Source organism: Osmerus eperlanus, chromosome 5, assembly GCF_963692335.1.
Source record: "Osmerus eperlanus chromosome 5, fOsmEpe2.1, whole genome shotgun sequence".
Taxonomy (NCBI): domain Eukaryota; kingdom Metazoa; phylum Chordata; class Actinopteri; order Osmeriformes; family Osmeridae; genus Osmerus; species Osmerus eperlanus.
The window spans coordinates 12,779,050-12,800,764 of NC_085022.1; the positions used below are offsets into that span (position 1 = coordinate 12,779,050).

The 21,715-nt window shown below is 49.9% G+C and overlaps 1 protein-coding gene across 4 annotated transcripts; it reads right to left on the minus strand.

Moving 5' to 3' along the window:
* Window positions 1-146: 146 nt before the first annotated feature.
* vwf (von Willebrand factor) lies at window positions 147-21,302 on the minus strand. Of its 4 annotated transcripts, none has more exons than XM_062461681.1 (53): window positions 21,230-21,302; window positions 21,127-21,192; window positions 20,963-21,014; window positions 20,644-20,787; window positions 19,961-20,063; window positions 19,603-19,811; window positions 19,151-19,272; window positions 18,768-18,987; window positions 17,581-17,703; window positions 17,335-17,446; window positions 17,200-17,246; window positions 16,157-16,293; window positions 15,700-15,838; window positions 14,764-14,864; window positions 14,471-14,666; window positions 14,057-14,272; window positions 13,720-13,966; window positions 13,299-13,399; window positions 13,035-13,186; window positions 12,750-12,853; window positions 12,523-12,661; window positions 12,268-12,402; window positions 12,032-12,178; window positions 11,675-11,815; window positions 11,233-11,488; window positions 10,280-10,447; window positions 10,049-10,184; window positions 9,603-9,912; window positions 8,274-9,441; window positions 8,007-8,117; window positions 7,727-7,870; window positions 7,485-7,628; window positions 7,137-7,301; window positions 7,008-7,054; window positions 6,469-6,646; window positions 5,981-6,222; window positions 5,573-5,762; window positions 5,109-5,450; window positions 4,685-4,923; window positions 4,420-4,522; window positions 4,034-4,105; window positions 3,786-3,890; window positions 3,461-3,666; window positions 3,142-3,291; window positions 2,909-3,025; window positions 2,416-2,596; window positions 1,974-2,014; window positions 1,752-1,868; window positions 1,403-1,501; window positions 1,185-1,313; window positions 1,051-1,090; window positions 790-887; window positions 147-514 (listed from the first exon to the last, which is right to left on the minus strand). In XM_062461681.1, exons 2-53 carry the CDS (start codon window positions 21,130-21,132, stop codon window positions 314-316), a joined length of 8,592 nt encoding a protein of 2,863 aa, XP_062317665.1. In that variant the 5' UTR covers window positions 21,133-21,192; window positions 21,230-21,302; the 3' UTR covers window positions 147-313. The 4 variants fall into 4 exon arrangements, with proteins under 4 accessions (XP_062317665.1, XP_062317663.1, XP_062317664.1 ...); XM_062461679.1 differs by having other exon boundaries at window positions 8,238-9,441; XM_062461680.1 differs by having other exon boundaries at window positions 17,581-17,706.
* Between the last annotated feature and the right edge of the window lie 413 nt (window positions 21,303-21,715).

Sequence of the window (21,715 nt, forward strand, 5' to 3'; positions counted from 1 at the left end):
CAAGTAAAACCAAATCAAAGCAGGTCATGCACCCCTGCAGCAGCTTCATCTTTCTTTCTTATATAAACACACAACATACACACACACAAAGAGACACGCACACACAAAAAAGAAAAGAAAGAAAAGAAAGCACCAGACAAATGGCATCGTGCATAAAAAATGCTTGAGAATCTATGTCATCTTTATAGTTTTTCTGCAAGAATATTTATTTGGTTATACAAATACACACACAGATACACAGTGCAGACATACAATATACACACACTAGATAGAGTACACGCATACTGTATAAACACTTGAAATTATTTCATGTCTACATGATATTTGTCTCGGTGCAGTGTTGAGAGTGACAGTCACAGCGAGTGACGGACAGGACGGTGTGCTGGCTCTGGGTTCCGTTGGCACAGCGCAGGGGAACACTCACAGGCTCTGTCTCCATGGCAGAACAGCACACACACTCCTGTTCCACTCCGCTCCTCTCCAGAGAATACATGGACTTACTCCGACACTTACCCTGTCAGGCAGGAAGGTAAAGGAAGGAGGAGAAGGTGAGAGAGCGCGAGAGAGAGCAAGAGAGAGAGAGAGAGAGAGAGAGAGAGAGAGAGAGAGAGAGAGAGAGAGAGAGAACGGCCGAGGGAGAGAGAGCGAAAAGTGGTTTCATGAAGCTCTGTATAATCCAGTCCAGCTGTGTAGAATGTTTAATCTTTATTGATCGTCATGTTCTGTGTGGCCAGACTGTGTGTGTGTGTGTGTCTGTGTTTGTGTCTCAGCGTGTGCATGTGGCTTCACCTCGCAATAGTGCAGTTCTATCTGGTGCTCGGACTGGCAGTCATCCACCTTGATGAAGTTCAACATCCCCACAGTCCTTCTACACTCTGGCTCTGTACCTGCACACAGATAACCAAAACATTTAGTCCACACACACACAAACACACACACGCAAGCACACACACACAGACATATGCAGACTCTTAAACACGCACGCACGCACGCACGCACACACACCCACACACACCCACAGATTTCGCACTGCCTAAAGGTCAAACTCACACATCTCACAGCAGCTGGTGCCGAGCTGGCTGACTTTCCCCTGGAAAGCAATCAAAGAGAGGGTGAGTGTCACAGAGCTGGACTGGCAGGGTACAGAGCTTTGGTTTGAGCTGAAGGAGGTGGTGTGGTCCTACCCCTTCATCCAGGCAAAGCTGGCGGTTCAAGGGGGGGCAGGTGGTCACTTTCGTCTGTAGAACCAGGTCTCCCTTCTGGTTCACTCCACAGGAGTAAACACTACAGCCATCCTCCCGAGTGCTGTTCACCTAGAGACAGACCCAAAGACAGAGCGTGAGTGTGTGTTTGTGGTGGGAGTACGGGGGGGGAATTTTACGTGGGTGCTTGTAGGTCTCACCTCCACAGACACCACCTTGCCGTCTGGGCGCTGGATGATGCAGATGGTGGGGACACACCGACCGCAGCAGGAGTCGGGCTGTTGCTCTAGAACGTAGCCCTGCAGTGCACACACACGCACACACCAAGACATATCAACCAATAGACTTGAATGTGATAATAATGGTGTTGAAGATGAGGATGATGAAGATGATGGCGATGAGGAGGATGGCAAGGGAGATGACAATGACGATGACGATGGAGATGACAACAAGGACAATGGAGAGGACAACCACGATGAAGAGGACGCTACGGATGATGTCCAAGACAAAAAAGGGGATGAGGATGGGGAGGGTGAAGAGGATGAATACCTCAGGGCAGATGGGGCAGCTGATCCTCCTGCAGGCCAGTCTGTATTTCTTAACTGCTCCTTTGTCCACCGAGCACTCACAATGAGTACACACATCCACCATGAGTCTCTCCCCTGCCTAAACACATGCACACACACGTTTCGCAGTGTTACATAAGAAATGGTTACCTACGTAAGTATGTATGGGAAGTCATCAATATGTGTAAGGCGGTAGAACTCTTACTCCTATGACAGTGTGGTTCAGCACACACGCGTCCAGGGGAGCTGAGAAGAGAAGGACAAAAACACAGTGATTTATCTGGCTAGGGTGCTCGGATTCTGTTGTCTTCTGGGAAATCAGATGATCCTGTCTGGCTCTGGAACATTCTTTATTCATGTTGATCTGTAATAGGGTCCTTTGGCTTTCCAGCATTGCCAATGCATCTAAGGTCGTTAATCCCTGACCTCTATCTACACCCTAAACTGTGCCCACTGCAGTGCTTATCCCTGCTCAGTATAACCTTGAGGATAAACTGGGTTATTAGTCAGTCTGGGAGTATTGTCCCAGAGTGCCCTCTGCTGGTCATAGACTGCAGTTGCATTCTGGGACTTCCAACACCACAGATCGTCTTTTCGGTGTGTGTGTGTGTGTGTGGGTATGTGTGTGTGTGAGTGTGTGTGTTTACCACAGTAGCAGCGTGGGCAGCACTCCTGGTTGTCACAGCGGAGCTCAGATCCCAGAGGGCAGGATGGAGTGTCCATCAGAGGACAGCTGACGTTGGAGCTGGACACAAACACCTCACCACCCATCTTCACACACTGATTCTGCACACACCTCTCCCCTGGGGAGGGCCACACCTCCCCTACCTAGTGGGGGGGTGGAGAGAGAGAGAGAGTGGGGAGGAGAGATAGAGAGAGAGGAAGGCAGGAGTATTGGTGTATGAGATACAAAGACAGAAAGAGGAACGAGTATTGGTGTATGAGATACAGACTGAGAGAGGAAGAGAGAGAGAGAGTATTGGTGTATGAGATACAGAGAGAGAAAGAGAGAGAGAGTATTGGTGTATGAGATACAGAGAAAGAGAGAGAGTATTGGTGTATGAGATACAGAGAAAGAGAGAGAGAGTATTTGTGTATGAGATACAGAGAGAGAATGGAGGTGTGGTTCCTCTCCTGTACCTGTCTGGTCAGCACCGCCATAAGTGAGTCCCCGAGCATTTCTCCCTCTGTCTCCACACAGCTGGTCCTCCGGCACTTTCCACAGCACTCCCCCTCTGAGGAGGTGTACGAGGAGCCCTGTACACATAGACACACACACACACAAATACACACACACAAACACACACAGATTTCGTATTTCGGGGGGTTACTTTTGACTGTATGATAATTGATCAGCAGAGAGTATGTCTCACCTGGGGACAGCTTTGGTCACAGACAGGTGGTGTACACTGGGCGATGTGCAGGTGGGTGTGTGGGTCCTGCTGCTGGGTGCAGGTACACCTCTCACACGACTCCTCCCATTGGCTACCCACCGGATACACCACGCCCCCTATGACACACACCTGGGAAGAACAATATTTTAACTGCATTAGGAAGAAACGACAGGAACCCGAGACATCGGCCCATCACACACACACACACACACACACACACACACACACACACACACACACACACACACACACACACACACACACACACACACACACACACACACAGAAACACACACACCTTATCAGGCTGACATGTGGTCTCTGTGCAGCCACAGTCGTTGGTGGACGAGGAAGTGATGTAACCCGGTGGGCAGGAGTGGGAGGAGTTACGGCAGTCGCACGCACACTCAAACACATCACAGCACTGCGTCTTTTTGACTGACAGCCTGCGGTGGGACGGGCAGGTGGGCGGAGCTTGGAGAGCACACTCGTCCTTTTTGCAGACTTAGGAAGAGCCAGGGGGAGGGAGAGAGGAAGGAGGAGAGGGTTACGGCCTGTTTGGGATGGAGCAACGCGTGGGAGGACGTGTGTTTTGCTGTCTGCTGGACTGTGCTGGAACTCACCACACTGGTGTATGGGCTGACACTCTCCAGGGTTCTGCAGCACAACAGACTGGCCGTCTTCACAACGGGGCACCTCAGGAAGCTCACAGTTCACCGAATCACACACTGTAACACACACATACACACACACACACGTACGTTCATTCACGAGACAAATGAAGATGTTCAGTCGCTGAATGCAAAAAATGGCAAAGAATGATGGTTACTTGTATTAAACTGCTTAGGGTACAGGGTGTATTAGTACATACCACACTCGTATTCAGGACAGCATTTGGAGTCCCTCCTCTCTCTCAGAACCTCACATGATCCACACTCTGGAGCTGCACACACACACACACACACACACACAGTTAAACTGATACACTGCAAAAAGGCTTTACATTGCATTCTTTCTTTATATATTGCCTTCTTTTTGGGACAGTGACAGTTAGAGACAGAAATGTATGGCAGAGAGAGAGAGGAGAAGACATGCAGAAATGGCCCGAACCGGAATCAAACCCAGGCCACTGCGTGTGGGCCTCATCCCACATGGTACACGCTCTACCCAGTGAGATACCGGGGCACCGCTCATATTCGCTTCTTAACCAGAGTCTTGGTGTTATGTGGTATGTGTTATGTGTGTGTGTGTGCTTACGTTTGGCATCAGTACAGGGCCTAGCGGTACAGTTGATGCGTTGTTGGTCCAGACACATACAGATCTGACATGGGTTATCATCAGGTGTCCAGGTATGGAAGTACTGTTCACAACATAACAGAGACACACATTAGCATGGCACAACCGCATCTGCATTGCATTGGGGGGAAGGAATGTACGATTCATTCATAGTGAATTTGTCGGTCACTTGACTGCCACTAGAGGGCAGTCAAGCCCTCAGGCTCCAGGTGTCCCAGGGTCTCACCGGGTGTGTGTATCCGTGCCGGTCCACACACTGGCTGCAGGCCTCTGGCGACACACAGCGCCCCTTATGCAACACAGTTCCTCCATGGCAGAAGCAGCCCTCCGTGGGTGTGTCCATACACAGGGACTGATTGGTCCTGGGAGCGCCCCAATCACCGGGGGAGGAGCCGATACTGCTGCAGTCCTCCACGCACCCTGTCCGACACCCATCGTACTCCATAGAGCTGGGACACTGCATGGCTGCAACACATACGCACACACACACACACTGTTACTACAGACTGATACAAATAGCAAAATGTTGAAAATGCTCTCTTTTTTTCCATTTGGATGGTTTTGCCGATCTGTGATCTGTGAGATCAGGTCGTATACCGAGACACACACACACACACATATACATACACACACGTACACACTCAACTCACGGCAGAGATGAGGGCTCCTCCATTCCACACACACTCCTGCCTGTCGGCAGAGCTGTGTGTAGGTGGAGATGAGCTCGCACACGTCCGTCTCCTGACAGGCCTGCTCCTCACATCGGGCCAGGAACAGCTGGATGGGGACGACAGGGTGACAAGCGGCAAACACCTCCGAACGCAGGGCCTGACAGCCCAGCGTGGCCCCAGACACACACACCGCCTTCTGCCTCGGCACGCACACGCCTCCCGCCCCGGCCGCCGTCCAATCGGAGACGAACCCGGCTTGGTCGCTCGTGGAGGTGCCGTTGCGGAGCGACAGCTGGTCAACCTTTTCCTCCTCGCAGGAACCTGAGGGAGGGAGAGGGAGGGAGAGGGAGGGTTTGTGAGGGTGTGTGTGTGTGTGTGTGTGTGAGAGAGCGCTTGTGCTCTGCTGTGAAGGCTGTGGGAGGTCCCAGGGTGAGTGTATCTACCACAGAGCCCCAGGGTGGGGTGTTTCAGAGCGGAGGTGTGGAGGGTGACGGTGAACTCGTTGCTCTGCGGTGTGAAGGTCAGTACGTAGCCACGGTCTGAAGCCAGGTGCAGCATCACTCCTCCATAGCTCACCACCTCCAGACCCCCAGACCTCCACGGCAGACGGAGCACTTCGCTGTCCATGGTTACCTACACAAACAAACACACGCATGCAGACACACACACATACATACATACATGCAGACACACACCCAGTAATGAATTGCCATGCTCCACACCATTTACATAAACAATTAATTAATAAACACACCACCGGTAAGCAACAAACAACAGAAAACACGTACAAACATGTTTGTGTACATCCACACCTACAGAAACACACACACTCACACACACACACAGATTACCGTCATGTCATCCTTCAGCAGCAGTGTGCTGGCTCCGTGCGACACCTCCATAGCTCTCATGCAGATCTGGTCGTGATTGGCCGATCCTTGACAGGGCCCACTGTGCAGCTTGACCTCTGACCCTGTCCCTGTCCCGTTGGCAACGGCAAGCAGCGTGTAGGAGCAGAGACCCTCCTCGTCAAGCCTCAGGGCCATGCCATCAAACCTGACCACATGATGGCTGGCACCGCCCATGCACATACCTACAAACACAACCCACTCAGCAAATAATCCACTCAGTACATGCTTAGTACACACAACATACTCGTGAAAACAATACACTCAGTACGAATCATCCCTACACTCTGAATAGCAGCTGCTAACAGGTGGTAACATCCTAGACAGACACACCACAGGGGAGTGAAGCCCAGAAAGCAGGCAGCAGGCAAAAAAGAAATAAATTGTGATGTGTTTGTATCGCCTTGCCCCTTGCGGGGGGGTCCACTCACAGGGACACTCCCAGTGGCAGCCGCAGGTCTCCTGGACTCTGACCGGAGGCAGGTTGTTCCTGCAGACTGGGGGCTCCAGCCTGTCACAGTTCACCTTGTGGCTCTGGACCGTGACCGCTCCGCTGGGGTGGCACCGCACCGAGTGGCAGCCGTCCTCCAACAGCCACGACTCGCCAGGCTAAACACACACACATTTACATTTAGCAGACGCTCTTATCCAGAGCAACTTACAGTAAGTGAAGGGACCTTTCCCCCGAGGCAAGTAGGGTGAAATGCCTTGCCCAAGGACACAAGGTCATTTTTCACTGCCGAGAATCAAACCAGCAACCTTCTGATTAATAGCCCGATTCTCCAACCTCTCAGCCATCTGACCCCCCATCTGACACGCATGTACACACATGCACAAATACACACACGTACAGTGTACATACCCACAAATACACATGCATGCATACAGCATACACACATGCATAAGGTAAGCCAAATATCATGGGGATATTATTATTATTTAGGAGCCCTTATAGGAGCACATGGCTCACCTTCCTCTCCTTCCCCTCATCATCCACACACACTCCTGGAGGACCGGCTGTAGAGGAACACACAACATCCCTTTCATCATCTTCCTCCTCTTCCTCATTATTAGTGTGAGTGTGTGTGTGTGTGTATACCTCTACAGAGTCGCTCTGTAAAACCATGGTCTAGGCTCAGCAGCATCAGTAGCTGTTCCATACTGTTCAGATGCATGGTGTTGTGGTGGTTGCCATGACCGCCAAGCACGCTCAGTTCGGTCCTGTCATAGTCGGGGCCGATCCCAATAGGGAACACGGATACCCCTGGTAGCAGGGGAGAGAAAGAGAGAGAGAGACAGAGAGAGAGAGAGAGAAAGAGAGAAAGAAAGAAAGAGAGATAGAAGCAGAGTACAACGTTATCTTCAGTTACAAAATCTTGAAGTGGAGAAGCTTGATTCTTCTATGAACAATGAGGCACACGTGATTTTGGGATGATGTAACACGTACCTGCAGTCAGTGCCTCATTAGAGGCTTCCTGGACGTCATCAGATGACTTGTCAATCACCAACATGACCACCACCTTGGCCACACCCACTCGCCCCCCACTCGCTGGGGAGATGGCCGTCTGAACAGCAAATCGCAAGCCAGCACCTGAACGACAACCAAGGACCTTATTTTGGCAACCAGCTTTGTATATATATTTGTGTGTATAAGTGTATATGTGTGAGTGTATATGTGAGCGTATTTACCCAGTGCAGGGGCAGTGGTTGTCTTCCTGGGTAGTTTGTCGACCAGGTCCAGTAGATGTGTTCTGCTCTGCTCCTCCTTCCAAGACACCCCCACAGTGCTGCTCTTCCCATACAGCACCACACCCACCTGGGTGTCGTTCTGACCTGCACACACACACACACACACACACAGAAAACAGTCACCAGCAGCTTCACGAACGGCGGCAGCCGTCTGCACCCTGAATTCAGCTCATTGAACATGCGAGTGTGTACATAGATGTGTTCAGAAGTGTCTGTGTACCGATGTTGGCACTGTTAACGAAGCCTTTCACAAACGTCTTCATGTCCTCAAACTGTCCGTCCCCCTGAGGCCTCAGCAGGAACAGCACGTCCATGGGCGCCGTGCATGGCACTTAGGTCAAAGAGCACAGAGCCACATCAGCCAATATAGGAACCTATAGGAACCACAGCTGATTCACATTATATATTGTAAACGTGTCAGTCTTATATAGGTCGTCTGACATCAACCTACCATATTTTTTTTCACACAGGTGTGTGTGTCGTTTACCTGAGGGGGGCAGGGTGGTCTGGGGGCCCAGCGTGGGGAGGAGGGGCGGAGGCAGCGTGGGGGAGCGAGGTGTGTATTTGGTGTGTGTGATGTTGATGACTCGCTGGACCAGGGTCCTCAGTTGGCTGTAGTCATCCACCATCAGGGGGCGCTCCGGAGCGCTGAGGGGCAGAAGGTCGACCTCGCGCAGGCGTGGCCCCACCCCGATGGGGTACACGCGTGTCTGCGTGTGGGTGGACGGGGGGCGCATCACAGTGTCGGTGGGGGGGTTCTCTGTCACCAGGAACACCAGCTGGGGTGGGGTGGAAGGGGATCTGGGCTGTTCTGTAGCCACTTCCTGGTAGACCGAGGTAACGGCGGCGCCCGTGTTAGTCGCGGCCCCGCCCCGCCAACGGATCTCCCGCAGTCGCTGTAGCAACGCTTGCCTCTGCCTACGCACCTCCCAGCGCTTGATCTCCACGGTGACCGTGACTGAGTACTGGATAACGGTGATGCGAATGGACTCCTCCTTCTCGGTCAGCTGTGAGATCACTTCCTCCAGGAAGTGTAGAGACTGGTTGAAACCCGTCTCACCGACCGTGTCGGAGCCCTCCAGGATGAAGGTCACGTCTTTAGAGATGGGGGTGGAGGTGGTGGTCACAGGGGCCAGCCCACCAGGTCTGGTAGGGGTCAGGGTGCTGGGGGAGTGATGTGTGGGGACCGGCTCCAGGAGGGGGGGCTGAGTGGTGGTGGTGGTGCCCAGGCTAGGCTTAGCGGCGGTGGGCTTCGGCGGGGGAGGCTTGGCCCCCTCGGGCTCCATCCCCAGGGTGCAGAGGTGGTCGGAGACCTCCAGGAGGCGTGAGGGCAGCTCAGCTGTGCTGCTCAGGATGTAGGCCCGGCTGTCCGGGCTGGACTTGGTGATCTCGCTCACCTGGGCCATGTCCGCCTCAGGCCCCAGCGCCAGGGTCAGGGTGGTGATGCTCTTCTTGCGGAGCAGCTTGATGGTGGAGCGGAGGGAGCGAGGGTTCTTACTGGCCGTCAGAATGATGGCCACCCGGCCGGCGTTATCGCGCTTGTTCTTGTCGTAGATGTTGATGGCCAGGTACTTAATAGCCTCATCCAGGAAGGCTGCATCTCCCCCGCTGTAATGCAACTCTCTCACGGTCTTCTTAAACAGCCACTTCTGGACCTGTAGCAAGGCAAAGAGAAGGACAGAGGAGTTTGGGGTGAGGGCCAGAAATGGGTAATGTGTCCGTGTTTTAACATACTGTGCCTGTGTGTGTGTGTGTACACGCTGTTCTGCACAGTACGTATGTTGACGTGTGCGTGTACCGCTTCGTGTGTGTGTACCTGCATGTCATAGGTCTTGACCCCGGAGTGATATAGCAGCACAGTGGCGCGAGTGTGAGCGGAGCCCATGCGGAAGCGATCCACCACACCCAGAATGAACAGCTTCAGCGCCTCAAAGTCTTCCTCGCTCAGCGCCGTGGAGCCGTCCAATAGGAAGGCCAGGTCCATGGCGCGATCGCAGTTGTTCTCGGGCATCACCGTGGAGAGGAGCAGGGCGCTGGGCGTAGTCAGGCCAGGGGTGGGGGCCGGCGTGGTGAGAAAGTCCAGGGGGGGGCAACCCTCACAGCTCAAGGTATTGTTCTCACAGTGGCTGCAACACACACACACACACACGTGTCCAAACAGAGTTTCATGGAATTTTTCTTCCACTACAGAGAGAGATATCATGAACACATCCAATGAAAGTGAGTTACAGGGTGTTCAGATGTTCAACATTGTGTTGTTACCATATCTGACAGTGCTGGAGGTCATTGTGGTTTAGGATGACCTTGTTGCCATGGGAGATTATTTGCCCCTCATGGACACACATCTGGCACTGGGAGGGGTTAACACAGCGCATGGTCACCTCATCCAATAGCTGACCTGCATGGTACGAGGGGCGGGAGTTAGAGCTAGCTTCACCTGGTGTCTGGAGGTTACACTCTTCATGAATATCCAGGGAGTCTGTTACACGTCACCTGGGGGACAGTTGGCATGGCAACCTTCCACACAGGTGAAGGGGCAGTGGAGGGGGTCCGGGTGCTGGCAGGTGATTGAACAGGCAGAACCGCAGGTGTTATACCTCCACTGGCATAGCTCCTCCCCCACACCAGGCCCTGCCTCATTCAGAGCCTCACAGCTCATAGCTGAAACACAAATACACACTCTCTCTCTCAACACTACTGACAGGCAGCAAACACAGTACCACAGCATGGAAGCAAGTCATCCCCTGGTCGAACTAGACCAGTGGTTCTCAACCCTGGTCCTCAGGGACCCCCTGTCCTGCATGTTGTAGATGCTTCCCTGCTCCTACAAACCTGAACCAGAACCACTGGACTAGGGGAAGTTGTGAGTTGTGCTTGCAGCCGCTGCAGCAGGGGCATTTTTTTTTTTTTTGACTATATCACCTCCCAACCTATTATTTAAACTAATATCAACTGCCAAACATTTTGAAAAAGACAAGTTTTCATAGGTGTACTTTTTCAACTATTTTCTATATATGAAACTATGTCTGTATATGAATAAAAGTATGCATACTATTTACTATTGACAGCATTTGTTGGTGCTCATTTACACCTCAAAATACAAAAAGTGAAAGTATAGAATGAAACAGGGTTCTCTTATTTTACAGATTCTGTTACTGAATCTGTCACTCTGGCAGTATCTTAGCTGGAATTGTGATTCAAAAAGAACCATCTGTTAACTGAAAATATGCCTCCAAAAACATAAATAAGCTTAACATTTATTTTTGAAAAACTTGGTTAACAAGTTTGTTGAAAATACGGTTTGAAGCATGTCCAATTGAACTGTTGACTAGAAAAATAATTATAATAAATAAAATAAATAAAAAATATACATGAGAGAGAATATAGGTTGAGCCTTGCCAAAGGCAGACACACCCAACAAAACCCACAAGTAACGTTCAACTCACGACAAAGCTCATTGGACCTCCAGCTGATGGCCACGCCCCTCTCGGAACAGGCCTGAGCATAGGCCGCGATGACGTCACAGAAGCAGGCGCAGTCTCCGACGGAGGGGCAGGAGCAAGCGGCCTCCACACACATCTCCATGAAGGGCTCAGGGTCCACCTGGCTGTTACAGTCCCTGAACAGAGGCCCTGTCAGCACGCGACACGACTGCTCCACTGTCATCAGCTTCACTATATTGTCACTGCAGGGAGAGGCCGGCTGCATAAACACACACACACCGTACATGCACACACGCACACACACACACACACAGGTTGACATGTATGGGGTCAAAGAGGCAAGAAACTCATCGCTGAGAACATCCCTGTCTGTTCCTGTTTCGGGGAGTCGGAAACGTGACAGGAATGTGCGGTACGCTCCGTTTCTATGGGGACCGTAGGCTACCTGCGTGGCGTCTGCACAGCTGGGCTTGACCTTCCAGGAGTTTCCAAAGTGAGCGGAGGCGACCTCCAGCTGATTGTTACTGCCCAGGAGATCGTTGTTGACATTGCCATCGAAATTACCACACAGACCACACACCCGGTCCTGCACACACATTCACACACACACCACCACGGTAACACACATATTAGTTAATAAAGTATTTTAATATAAATAATTAAAACAATATTACTGTTACCTATTACTATATAGTACTATTTCAAAGACATGGTTTAAAGTTAGCATTGCAGCCTTGCAACTACTGTGGCAGCAAGCGTACAGTAGTAGTGTGCTAGTTCAGAATGACAGAGGTAGTGTTACCCTGTAGGAGGCAGACAGGTGGACCACTAGACGTGTGCCCCGGTCCCAGATGATAGAGATGTGTTTCCCCAGCAGCAGGATGTAGAACAGGCCAGAGCGAACAATCTCGACTTCTGAGCCCTGCAACACCGCTCTCCGCATCCTCACCTGGACACACATGAGCATGAGAGGGTGTCTCTGTGTGTGTGTGTGTGTGTCAGTGTGTGTGTGTGTCAGTGTGTGTGTGTGTGTGTTACCTCCCCGTGCTGCATAGTGATCAGTCCTCCCTGGTAGTAGACTGTGACTGCTTTGGCGCAGCGTTGACCCACAATTCCACACGCCTCGTTTTCGACCAGCACGCGGAAGGAGCCCTCCTCCCCATGACACATGTCCTAGAGAAGATTCCGGGGGGAGGGGGGCGAGGCACGGGGAAAAGGGGGAGGGGGAAAGTCGTTAAAACACAAGCACAAGTTTCCGCGTTCGATGATCATCAGAGTTGCAGGCTCCCTCACCTGGACCAGGACATACTGGCACAGTCCAGGGTAGGAGTACTTCAGGCCGTCAAAGGTGACGTAGTGCCCCTCGCCCACGGTGCGACACACCCCATCACACACCCTCTCCGTACAGCGCCACTTCCGGTTCTCGCACACGCTGCGGAGTACAGCCTTCGTCAGACACACACGTCCACACTCGCCAACGCACAGAAACACACACCCGCAGACACAAACCAGCTCTTTACCAGGTGTTACAGTCCATGGAGATGGTCTCTCCCGAGCTAAAGGCTTTGTTGTTATGGTAACAGGGGCACTGCTCCGGGGCGATGCATGCTCTACGATGGCTCACCTGATCAGCCAAGAAAAGTGATAACAACACTATATTAGAACAAATACAAATACACACACACATAGTTACACACTGACACACAGACACAGTTACACACAAACACACACATAAAGGTACACACCCACATACATATACACACACACACACACTCAGTAACACACACACACACACAGGTACACACCGTGCCAGGGGGGCAGAGGCAGCCAGGGATGCAGGCCAGACTGAGGCAGGGGAGGTCCAAGTTCTGACAGGTACGAGCACACTCCAGACCCTCCTCCCCCCCCTCACACTCCACACGCTTCAGAGGGGGGGGGCAGGGGGCCGACCGACGTTCTACACACACACACACACACACACACAGTAGTCACCATGTAGTAGTGCTAGTGCCACAAAAACATCACACATCCACCATTTAGAGAAACACACACACAGACGCAAGCTGTACCTCTGGAGGGCGGGAGATTGTCGTCGTCGTAGAAGAGGTCAGACAGCAAGGCATTGCTCATCTCATTAGAGCTGCAGCGCATGGAGCCGTTCTCACAGTAGCTGCACACACACCACCGACACAGCGATACACACACATCACCAACACAACGATAAACACACGTCACTGACACAACCATGCACACACATCCCCAATCCAGTAAGACACACATACATAACTAACACAATAATACAGACACACATTATCCAAAACAACAAAATGCACACATAACCAACATGATACACACGCTGAGATCGCCAACACAATAACACACACACATTATCCCAATGGAAGTCAACCATTATAACCACAATAGATCACCCCCTTCTATCCTCCCCTCTCTCTGTGCCTCCCACACACACTTCAAGACGTGCTAACCGACCAGATAGTGTTGTGGTCAGCGTAGACGTCGTTGGGCTGGTACATCTGTCCGTCATGAAGGCAGGGACACTGGTCAGCTGTCACACACTCTCCAGAGTGGCTGAGGTACTGTCCGGGGGGGCAGAAGCAGCCCTCCTCGCACACAGCCTCTCCCTCACAGCCTGACTCAGCCCCAGAGAGAGACCGGCAGGACCCCTCACATACACTCCCACAGGCCTCGTACACCTGGCCGTTAGAGCAGCCCAGATCTGCAATGAACACGACATCTCAGTGTGTGTTTGTGTGTGTTTGCATGTGTGTGTGTGTGTTTGCATGCCTGTGAGTGTGTGTGTGCGTACCACACAGTGAGGGTGTCCTCCAGTGCAGCAGCACTCCCCTGGCGGCGCAGGTGGCGGCGTAGGAGGCAAGGGCGGAGCACAGACACTCCTCGCTGCTGGAGCACGCGCACACATCATACCTGCAGAACCGCAGGAAGGGGCCCGGGTTCACCAGAAAGTGACACGGCCCAAACGCCTCAGACATCAGCACGGAACACGACTCCTCAGCAAAACGCACTGACAAAGAAGAAAAGGAATGTGTGAAGAGAGAGAGAGGGACAGAGAGATAAAGAGAGAGAGAGACAAAGAGGGAGAGAGAGAGAGAGAGAGAGAGAGAGAGAGAGAGAGAGAGAGAGAGAGAGAGAGAGAGAGAGAGAGAGAGAGAGAGAGAGAGAGAGAAGGGGGGGGCTGGTATATTCTCCTAAGAAAACCAACCTCTTTTAGGGTTAAGAGCACAAGGGTCAGTTTCTGGTCTATGTGGGGGATCACAATCTCCGCTGGTCCTCCACGATTGGCCAAACGCCTGCGGGCTCGCCTCCACCAGCCCCGCCTCAGACAGGAAGTCATCACCTTGGTTACCGTTGTAGTTCCCACAGAGACCACAGGTTTTCCCCGCCCACACGGGATGCAGCTGCAGAAGACGGAACACGTGGTTAACCATGGTTTCGATTGCACTTCCTGTGTGACGCTCAGGGAAACAGATGTCAGTGGTGGCTCTGTCTGTGCACCTTCAACAGCACACGGCCCCGTCCGTCCCAGTCCAGATGGAGATTCTCTCCAAACCTGACGCGCACCGCGGACTGGACCGATCTCTGGATGCGCAGGCGACCTACACAAACACACAACGCTGTGTGAGTGTGCTGTCAGATCGTAACTGGGAAGGGACTTTTGTTCTACAACTTTTATTCTGAAACAGGAAGTGGTCCTCATGCCAGGAAATAGGAAGTGCAGGGTTACTTAAACACAGGTAGTGTGTGTGTGAGGTTGGTAAAGCACACGGTGACTGCTAACGGTTGGTGAATTGGGGACTTGGCTTGCTGGGCATTTCCAGGGATGCTACTGGTAGGACAATGGGTTGATAATGTTATCTGTTGATCTTTTTAATGGTGATCTATTGTGAAAGTGTGCTTAGGTGGGTTTAGTTAGTAATTGATATCTGACTGCTGAGTGCTCGTTAGTTCATGTAATGGTAGAGTGGGAGTAGTGTTTGTTTGAAGTGTGTTGTTTGGTGAAACCATCTCGTGAGGCTTATGAGTGCTGTGTCTGTTGTGTTTGTTTCTTGTAAAGGTTTTCAACCTGAAAAGGTGTGGCGCACTGAAAATAAGTGTTTACACCAATGGCTCATTTAAATAAATAGAAAAAGAATGAAGAAACCGCCTGAGTTGTTCCATTTTTAACCCTGTTGATGACCAAGGCCCTTTTCAAGTTTGGGCAGAAACTAAGAATCCCCTGATAACTTGACAGTGAGTGTGTGTGTGCCTGTGTGTTCTCTGTGTGTGTATGTGTCTGCATGCAAATGTGTGTGCGCGTGTGTCCGTGTGTGTATGCTGTATGTGTATGTGCGTGCGCGAGTGTCGGTGTGTGTCCATGCATGTACGTGTGCGTGTGTGAGTCTGTGTGTGGGCTGTATTTTTGTGAGGGTGCGTGTGTGTGTGTGCCAGTACCGTGGTTGAGAGGTGTCTGGATGTCCATGCCGTTGACAGACACCCCTCCTCCATGTTTCAGCTTCACCGTCATGTTCTCCAGGGAGGGCAGGCTGAGAGTCAATGAGCGTGTGCACACAGAATCCTGCTCGTCTGCACACTGACCCGACACAGGTGGAGAGAGCATGGGTCACAAGGTACAGAAATACAATACACCAGTACTGGAGCAGTAGAAGCACTTGGAGATTATTATTATTTAACCAGGAAAGGCTCTTGAGATTACAAATCTCTATTTCAAGGGCGTCCAGGCCAAGATATAGGCAGGAAGCCAAGTCATTACATAGTTAATAACACAACAACACAACATAACATAAAACACTAGTTAAAAACATTGACAGGACAGGACAAGCAATCAGTCTCAAAAGCTTTCATCAATGACTTAAAAAACATTCCCTGAACTCTATGGAAACATATTTACCTGCACAGTGTCAATAATGACGGAGAACTGGCCTTCAGCACAGTCACTGGCCAGCAGGTACTGGCACTGGCCGGTGAAGGTGAAGAACTTGTTATCAAATGTCTTGAAGTGAGACTGACCCATCACCAGGCACTCCCCTGTAGAGCAACACACACAGTTGTGAGTAGAGATTGTGGAGCTGGAGAAGGGTAATTCAAGGATTTCCTAAGTTGATCACAGTCAGTAGATCAGCTACTGCCTTATTGTTTGATCATACATGAGTTCTTCTTAGCTCCCTCAAGTTCAAAAGGAGGCCAACGTTCACAAACTCGTCTAAATAGTCAGTATCCTGTTTGTTTTCTTAAAATATTTTTACATTATGATACATTACATTGAAGTATCTGATTGAACCATAATCTCAATTAAGGCCCCCAATTTAATTTTTATATACTTGGGTGTTTTGCCAAGAATTGGTGGCAGGCAGTGACACCTGACTGGCTTCCCCAGGCCACTACACATACTGTATGTGTTCCTGCTGTAACATGTTGGTTACTGATGACAGTCATGTTTAGACCAGTTATTAGTAGTTAGGCCGGAAATACATTCTATAGGCTGAGAGCCTTTTATGGGCCGGTTGGAGACTGGCGGGCCAAAGGAAACATTAGAGCTGACCTTAGCGTTCCAGGAAATTCAGGAGTCCTGAAATGGTAAGCTGTCCTGAAACACCAAGGCTGTTGTGTCTATAATTATTTGTCTGCACGTGTGTAAAACAAACACCTGTTGGCTATTTTTTATTTTTGTCTTTCTCTATTCACTGCGAATTCTGTCCTCTGACCTTCATGCCTCAGAGAGTTTTTGCTAGTGCCACTGTGTGTGTGATTTGGTCATTATTCTTGTTGAGGTGTGAGTTTAGTCTCTCTCCAATAAGCTTGTTGTCTAATACTTATAAACTCAGAACCTGAACCGTTGCAATGGACTACAGTTTCTTCTACAGTGGCCAGTTTCTGGAGCAATAATATCTGTGTCTTTGACTGCTTCCTGTTTAGATCAGTCAGTTGTCTCACCAGGACAGCCCTCATTGGTGCATTCCCAGGAGCCATGGCGACACACACTGTGGAAATAACGGACGAGATCTGAGTGTGTGTGTGTGTATGGGTTTGTGCATTCGTGCTTGTGTGTGTGTGTGTGTGTGTACTCACCAGACGTTGCAGTCCTGAGAGATGCTGGAACCTGGAGGGAAGTGTCGTCCCATGTGCACACAGGAACACTGAGACACCTCCACACAGCGTTCCCCATCCAAAACCTTTCCCACTGACACACACACACACACACAGTTCATAGTAACACACAGTGATAGTAGTGAGAGATTTTACAAAAGGGGTATCGTGAAAGGAGATGAAACACATTAAGTAAAAGAAAAAGAGCTCCCGGAAGCCTTGTTTTACCAGGACATGAGCACCCGTCCACACACTCCTCCTTGCAGACCTCCTGGATGTTGAGGCTCTGGCAGGTTGTAGAGCAGGACTTGCTGCACTCACTGTACTGCATCCCTATGGGGCACCTGGGGGCTACTCACAAACACACATACCAACAGAAGAGACTCAACTGGCAAATAAGCACAGAACAAGTGCTTAACCCTTGTGTTATCTTCGGGTCATTCTGACCCATCAGTCATTGTGACCCACCGTCGTATTGCGACAGATTTACTGCATACAAAGACAAAGTGAAGCATTTTCTTTTAACAGCTAGGCTGTCTCAGACCCCCCACATTGCAAAGGTTAAAAGAAAATTATTTTAATTTGTTTTTGTATTGGGTAAAATTGGGTAAACACAACGATGGTTCATTATGAACCTTTGGGTCATGTGACCCGAAGGCAGCACGAGGGTTAAAGTGAACCAGCTACAGTGTCTTTTTTTTGGTTGACAGTCTCTCCCTGTGAGATTAAGCACGGCTAGACCTTAGAAGGTAAGACAGGGATGATGTACATCTTAAGAACTGTATTTAAGGGACTACCCAAAATCTAGTTCAAGAAATGTCCTTCATATAGTGAATTGAAATGCAATATTGTTGGTTGACGTTGATTCTTCTAAGATGCCCTCACAAACTGTGTTAAAACAATCAAACATGTGATTTTAAGAGTGTTGAGTGTAAGTGTTTCATATCATCTATTTCAGGTTTGCTATTGACTAGGAAACCCTGTAGGGACACATTGAATCCCTATACAAAACGAGTTCAGTTCCTGAACAAATGGCCTTTTTAACATTCAGTTGACCTGTAACAATGAGGCTTCCTGACAATGTACTTGTATAGCAAAGTTAAATTGGGTAAGAGAAGTTAATGCTGGTTTCTACCATTGAGAAAAGAGGAACCTGTCCACAGACCAAACATTGATTTTGTAAGAAGTAGAAAGTCCCTGGCATCAAGGCGATGGCCCGGGTTCCATCTCTCCCCCCTACATTTCCTGTCTATCTATACAGGAACTGAAAGGCTGTGACCTGACTCTGAACCTTTGACCCGTTTAACGCAAAATCAAAGTTTGACCCGAGTATTCACTTTGTGCCCCCAAGCCATTCCCAGCCTCTGCCCTCACTTCTGTTCAATCAACACCCCCTCTCGCTCCCTCAGACTTACAACACTGGCTCTCCTCCAACCATCCATTTAGCAGTACACCGTGGGCGTGGCAGGTCCGGGCGTACTCCAATAGGACTCCGCAGTGACAGTCTGGCCCCTTCCCCTGTCCACAGTGACACGCCTCCTCCTCACACAGGGTCAGGAAGGCCTCGGGAGAAACCACGTGGGCACAGTGCAGAAAAACACTGGAGGTCCGTAACACACTGCATCTGGACAACACCTGCACACACATTCACACACATACACACTCAATACCAGCACAAGCACTGTAGAGAGAGATCACATTGAAAGTTAGGCCAACTGAGATTCTCTTTGGAATGGGATACAAAGGTGCAAGACTGGGAAAAGGTGCTGAATCGGTTGAATCCTATTGGCCCCCTCACCATTGGAGTATTTTCTGTGCTGTTACAGGATTGGCTGGGAGGTGAGACACGATGACATGGTTCTCCTGCCCCTTTCACAGCCCAGGAGTTTGCAAAGTCATAACTGTCCTCTGTCAGGAAGCCTGAAGTTACAGAGGCACACAAACTAACATTCAGAAAACACACACACACAGGCTATTTGAAAGCTACATTGTCAACACAAAGGGTTTCTTGTTTTAAGAATTCACCTAGTATCCTCTCTCTCTCTCTCTCTCTCTCTCTCTCTCTCTCTCTCTCTCTCTCTCTCTCTGTCTCTCTGTTTCTCTGTCTCTCTGTCTCTGTCTCTCGCACTCTCCTTTGTTATCTCTTCCTGTTCTGGATCAGTCGTCTTCCTGCCGCCGCATGGTGACTCAAAACCATTTCCTGCATTCCAGTAATCCCACGCTCACACATTTTGACAGTGACAAACATACCCTCCTGTGCCGTGTAATCATCGTCAGGAGCACTGTTGAAGTTGCCACACAGACCGCAGGTGTGGTTGGCATGGTGTTTGGTCATGGTCACCCCGATGTTGGCTGCATTGTCAATGGTAACGGAGAAGCCAAACTCATCGCTCCAGAGCTTGTAGAAGCCCAGCTCAGTACCCACGAAGACAGCGTGAGATGCATAGGGCAAGGCCAGGCTACACACAAACACACACACGGATACAACTGTATGGCAGAAAGGATGTTGATCACATAGATAAGAATGTCTCTTCAGCATACAATACATGCACAGATATACAAACATTCGCTAAAATATTGTATAGGAAACAGCCCACACATACGCTACCTTTTCTCTCCCTGGGAGAGGCGTCCATCGACAGACAGATGTAGCTCAAAGACCTCCCCCAGAAACAGAGTCACACCGGTCCTCTTCCCTTGGACAAAATCACCTGGGGATCACACACCCGAGCACACACATGCATACAAACAAACAGACGCACACACAGACACACACCCATACATACATGCATACAAAAAACATACACACACATACATGGACACACATGCATACAAGCAAACATACACATGCACACGCACAGAGGCACGCACACATACACACATACATATATACGATATACACGTATATACGCATGCATGCATACATGCATACGCACACAATACCACACACATGGAAAAAGAAAAAGAAAAAAAAGAACAAGGTTTTACAAAATGTGAAGCATGAAGGTCTACACAAAAGTTGGTAACACTTTATAATAAGTCAACGCTTTTTGGCATTTACAAAGTGTTAACTAATAGTTAGTTAATCCTTTATAAAACATTTTGAAACATTAACAATACATTCTTAAATATTGAATAAGCTCATTATTAAACACTATGTTGATCATTAATAAACACAGAGAATGATGAATTTGATTCATCCAATACAATTCATAAGGTGTTTGATAACTGCATCACCATACTTTATAGACAGCTTGTTAATGAGTCTGTGTGTGTGTGTGTAGGTCATACCTAACAGAGTGAAGGAGCGATGGCGACAGTCTCCTGCCAGTAGATAGCTACAGTCTCCAGGGAACTCATAGACCACTCCGTCAAAGGTGTGGACATGATGGCGACCAAACAGACTGCAGCGTCCAGACAGTCCAACCACACATGCTACACACACACCATGGCTTGTTACGGACCATACAGAAAACTCATGAGAGCTGAATATCATTCTGAGTGGCTGGCAGCTAAGGGAACTGTAAGTCAAGTAGGAGGCTCAGGTATGCTTCTCATTAGTCTGAACTGGGTTATTTTGGTTTGGTTCAGCTAGGAGGGGACAACTCACCAAGCAGGTTTAGGAGGACCAAGATCTCTCTCCACCCTGCGCACCTATGAACCTGAAACAATCACACACACACACCATGATCATCAACATACAACACACACAATTTAGTTTGTCTCCTGCCACGATATCCAACAGCGGAGAAGCCATGTATCAGTCCAGCCTACCTCCATATCTCATATATTCAGCTGATGCTCTCAGTTGGTCCTGTCTGTGCAAATTGCCCAGAGAAAAACCATGGATCCACAATAAATCCCAACTTGAATGCTGAAGTTTAAGCCTAGTCAAGTTCTAAGTTCATTTTTCTCCTTGCCTTTCTCACACACACATTCGAACTCAAACCGAGTGACCAAGGAAGAGCTCATTCCATACAAGACAAACTGGGGGGGGGACTGGTTTTATAGCATAGGAAGCCCCCCTCCCCTATCTAATGACTGTGTGTGTGTTTGTGTGTGTGCATCATGTGTGTGTGTGCAGAAATGTGTCCTCCCATCGTTCTACTAGTCACCACCAACCCTGCCCCTCCATCCCTGATAGTGCCAATACAGAGAGAATATTAAATCCACAATCTGTGCCCTGCTGACGAACCTTCCCGTGCTATAGGCACCAAGACAATGCCCGGATGTACCAGTTGATCGCCCAGCTGAGTGATTAGTCTACACACACACACATCGCTGCCAACCCAAACATCTTAGGCAGAAAACATGTTCACTCACCGCACATATCTCACACAATAACAGGACTCCAAAAGACCAG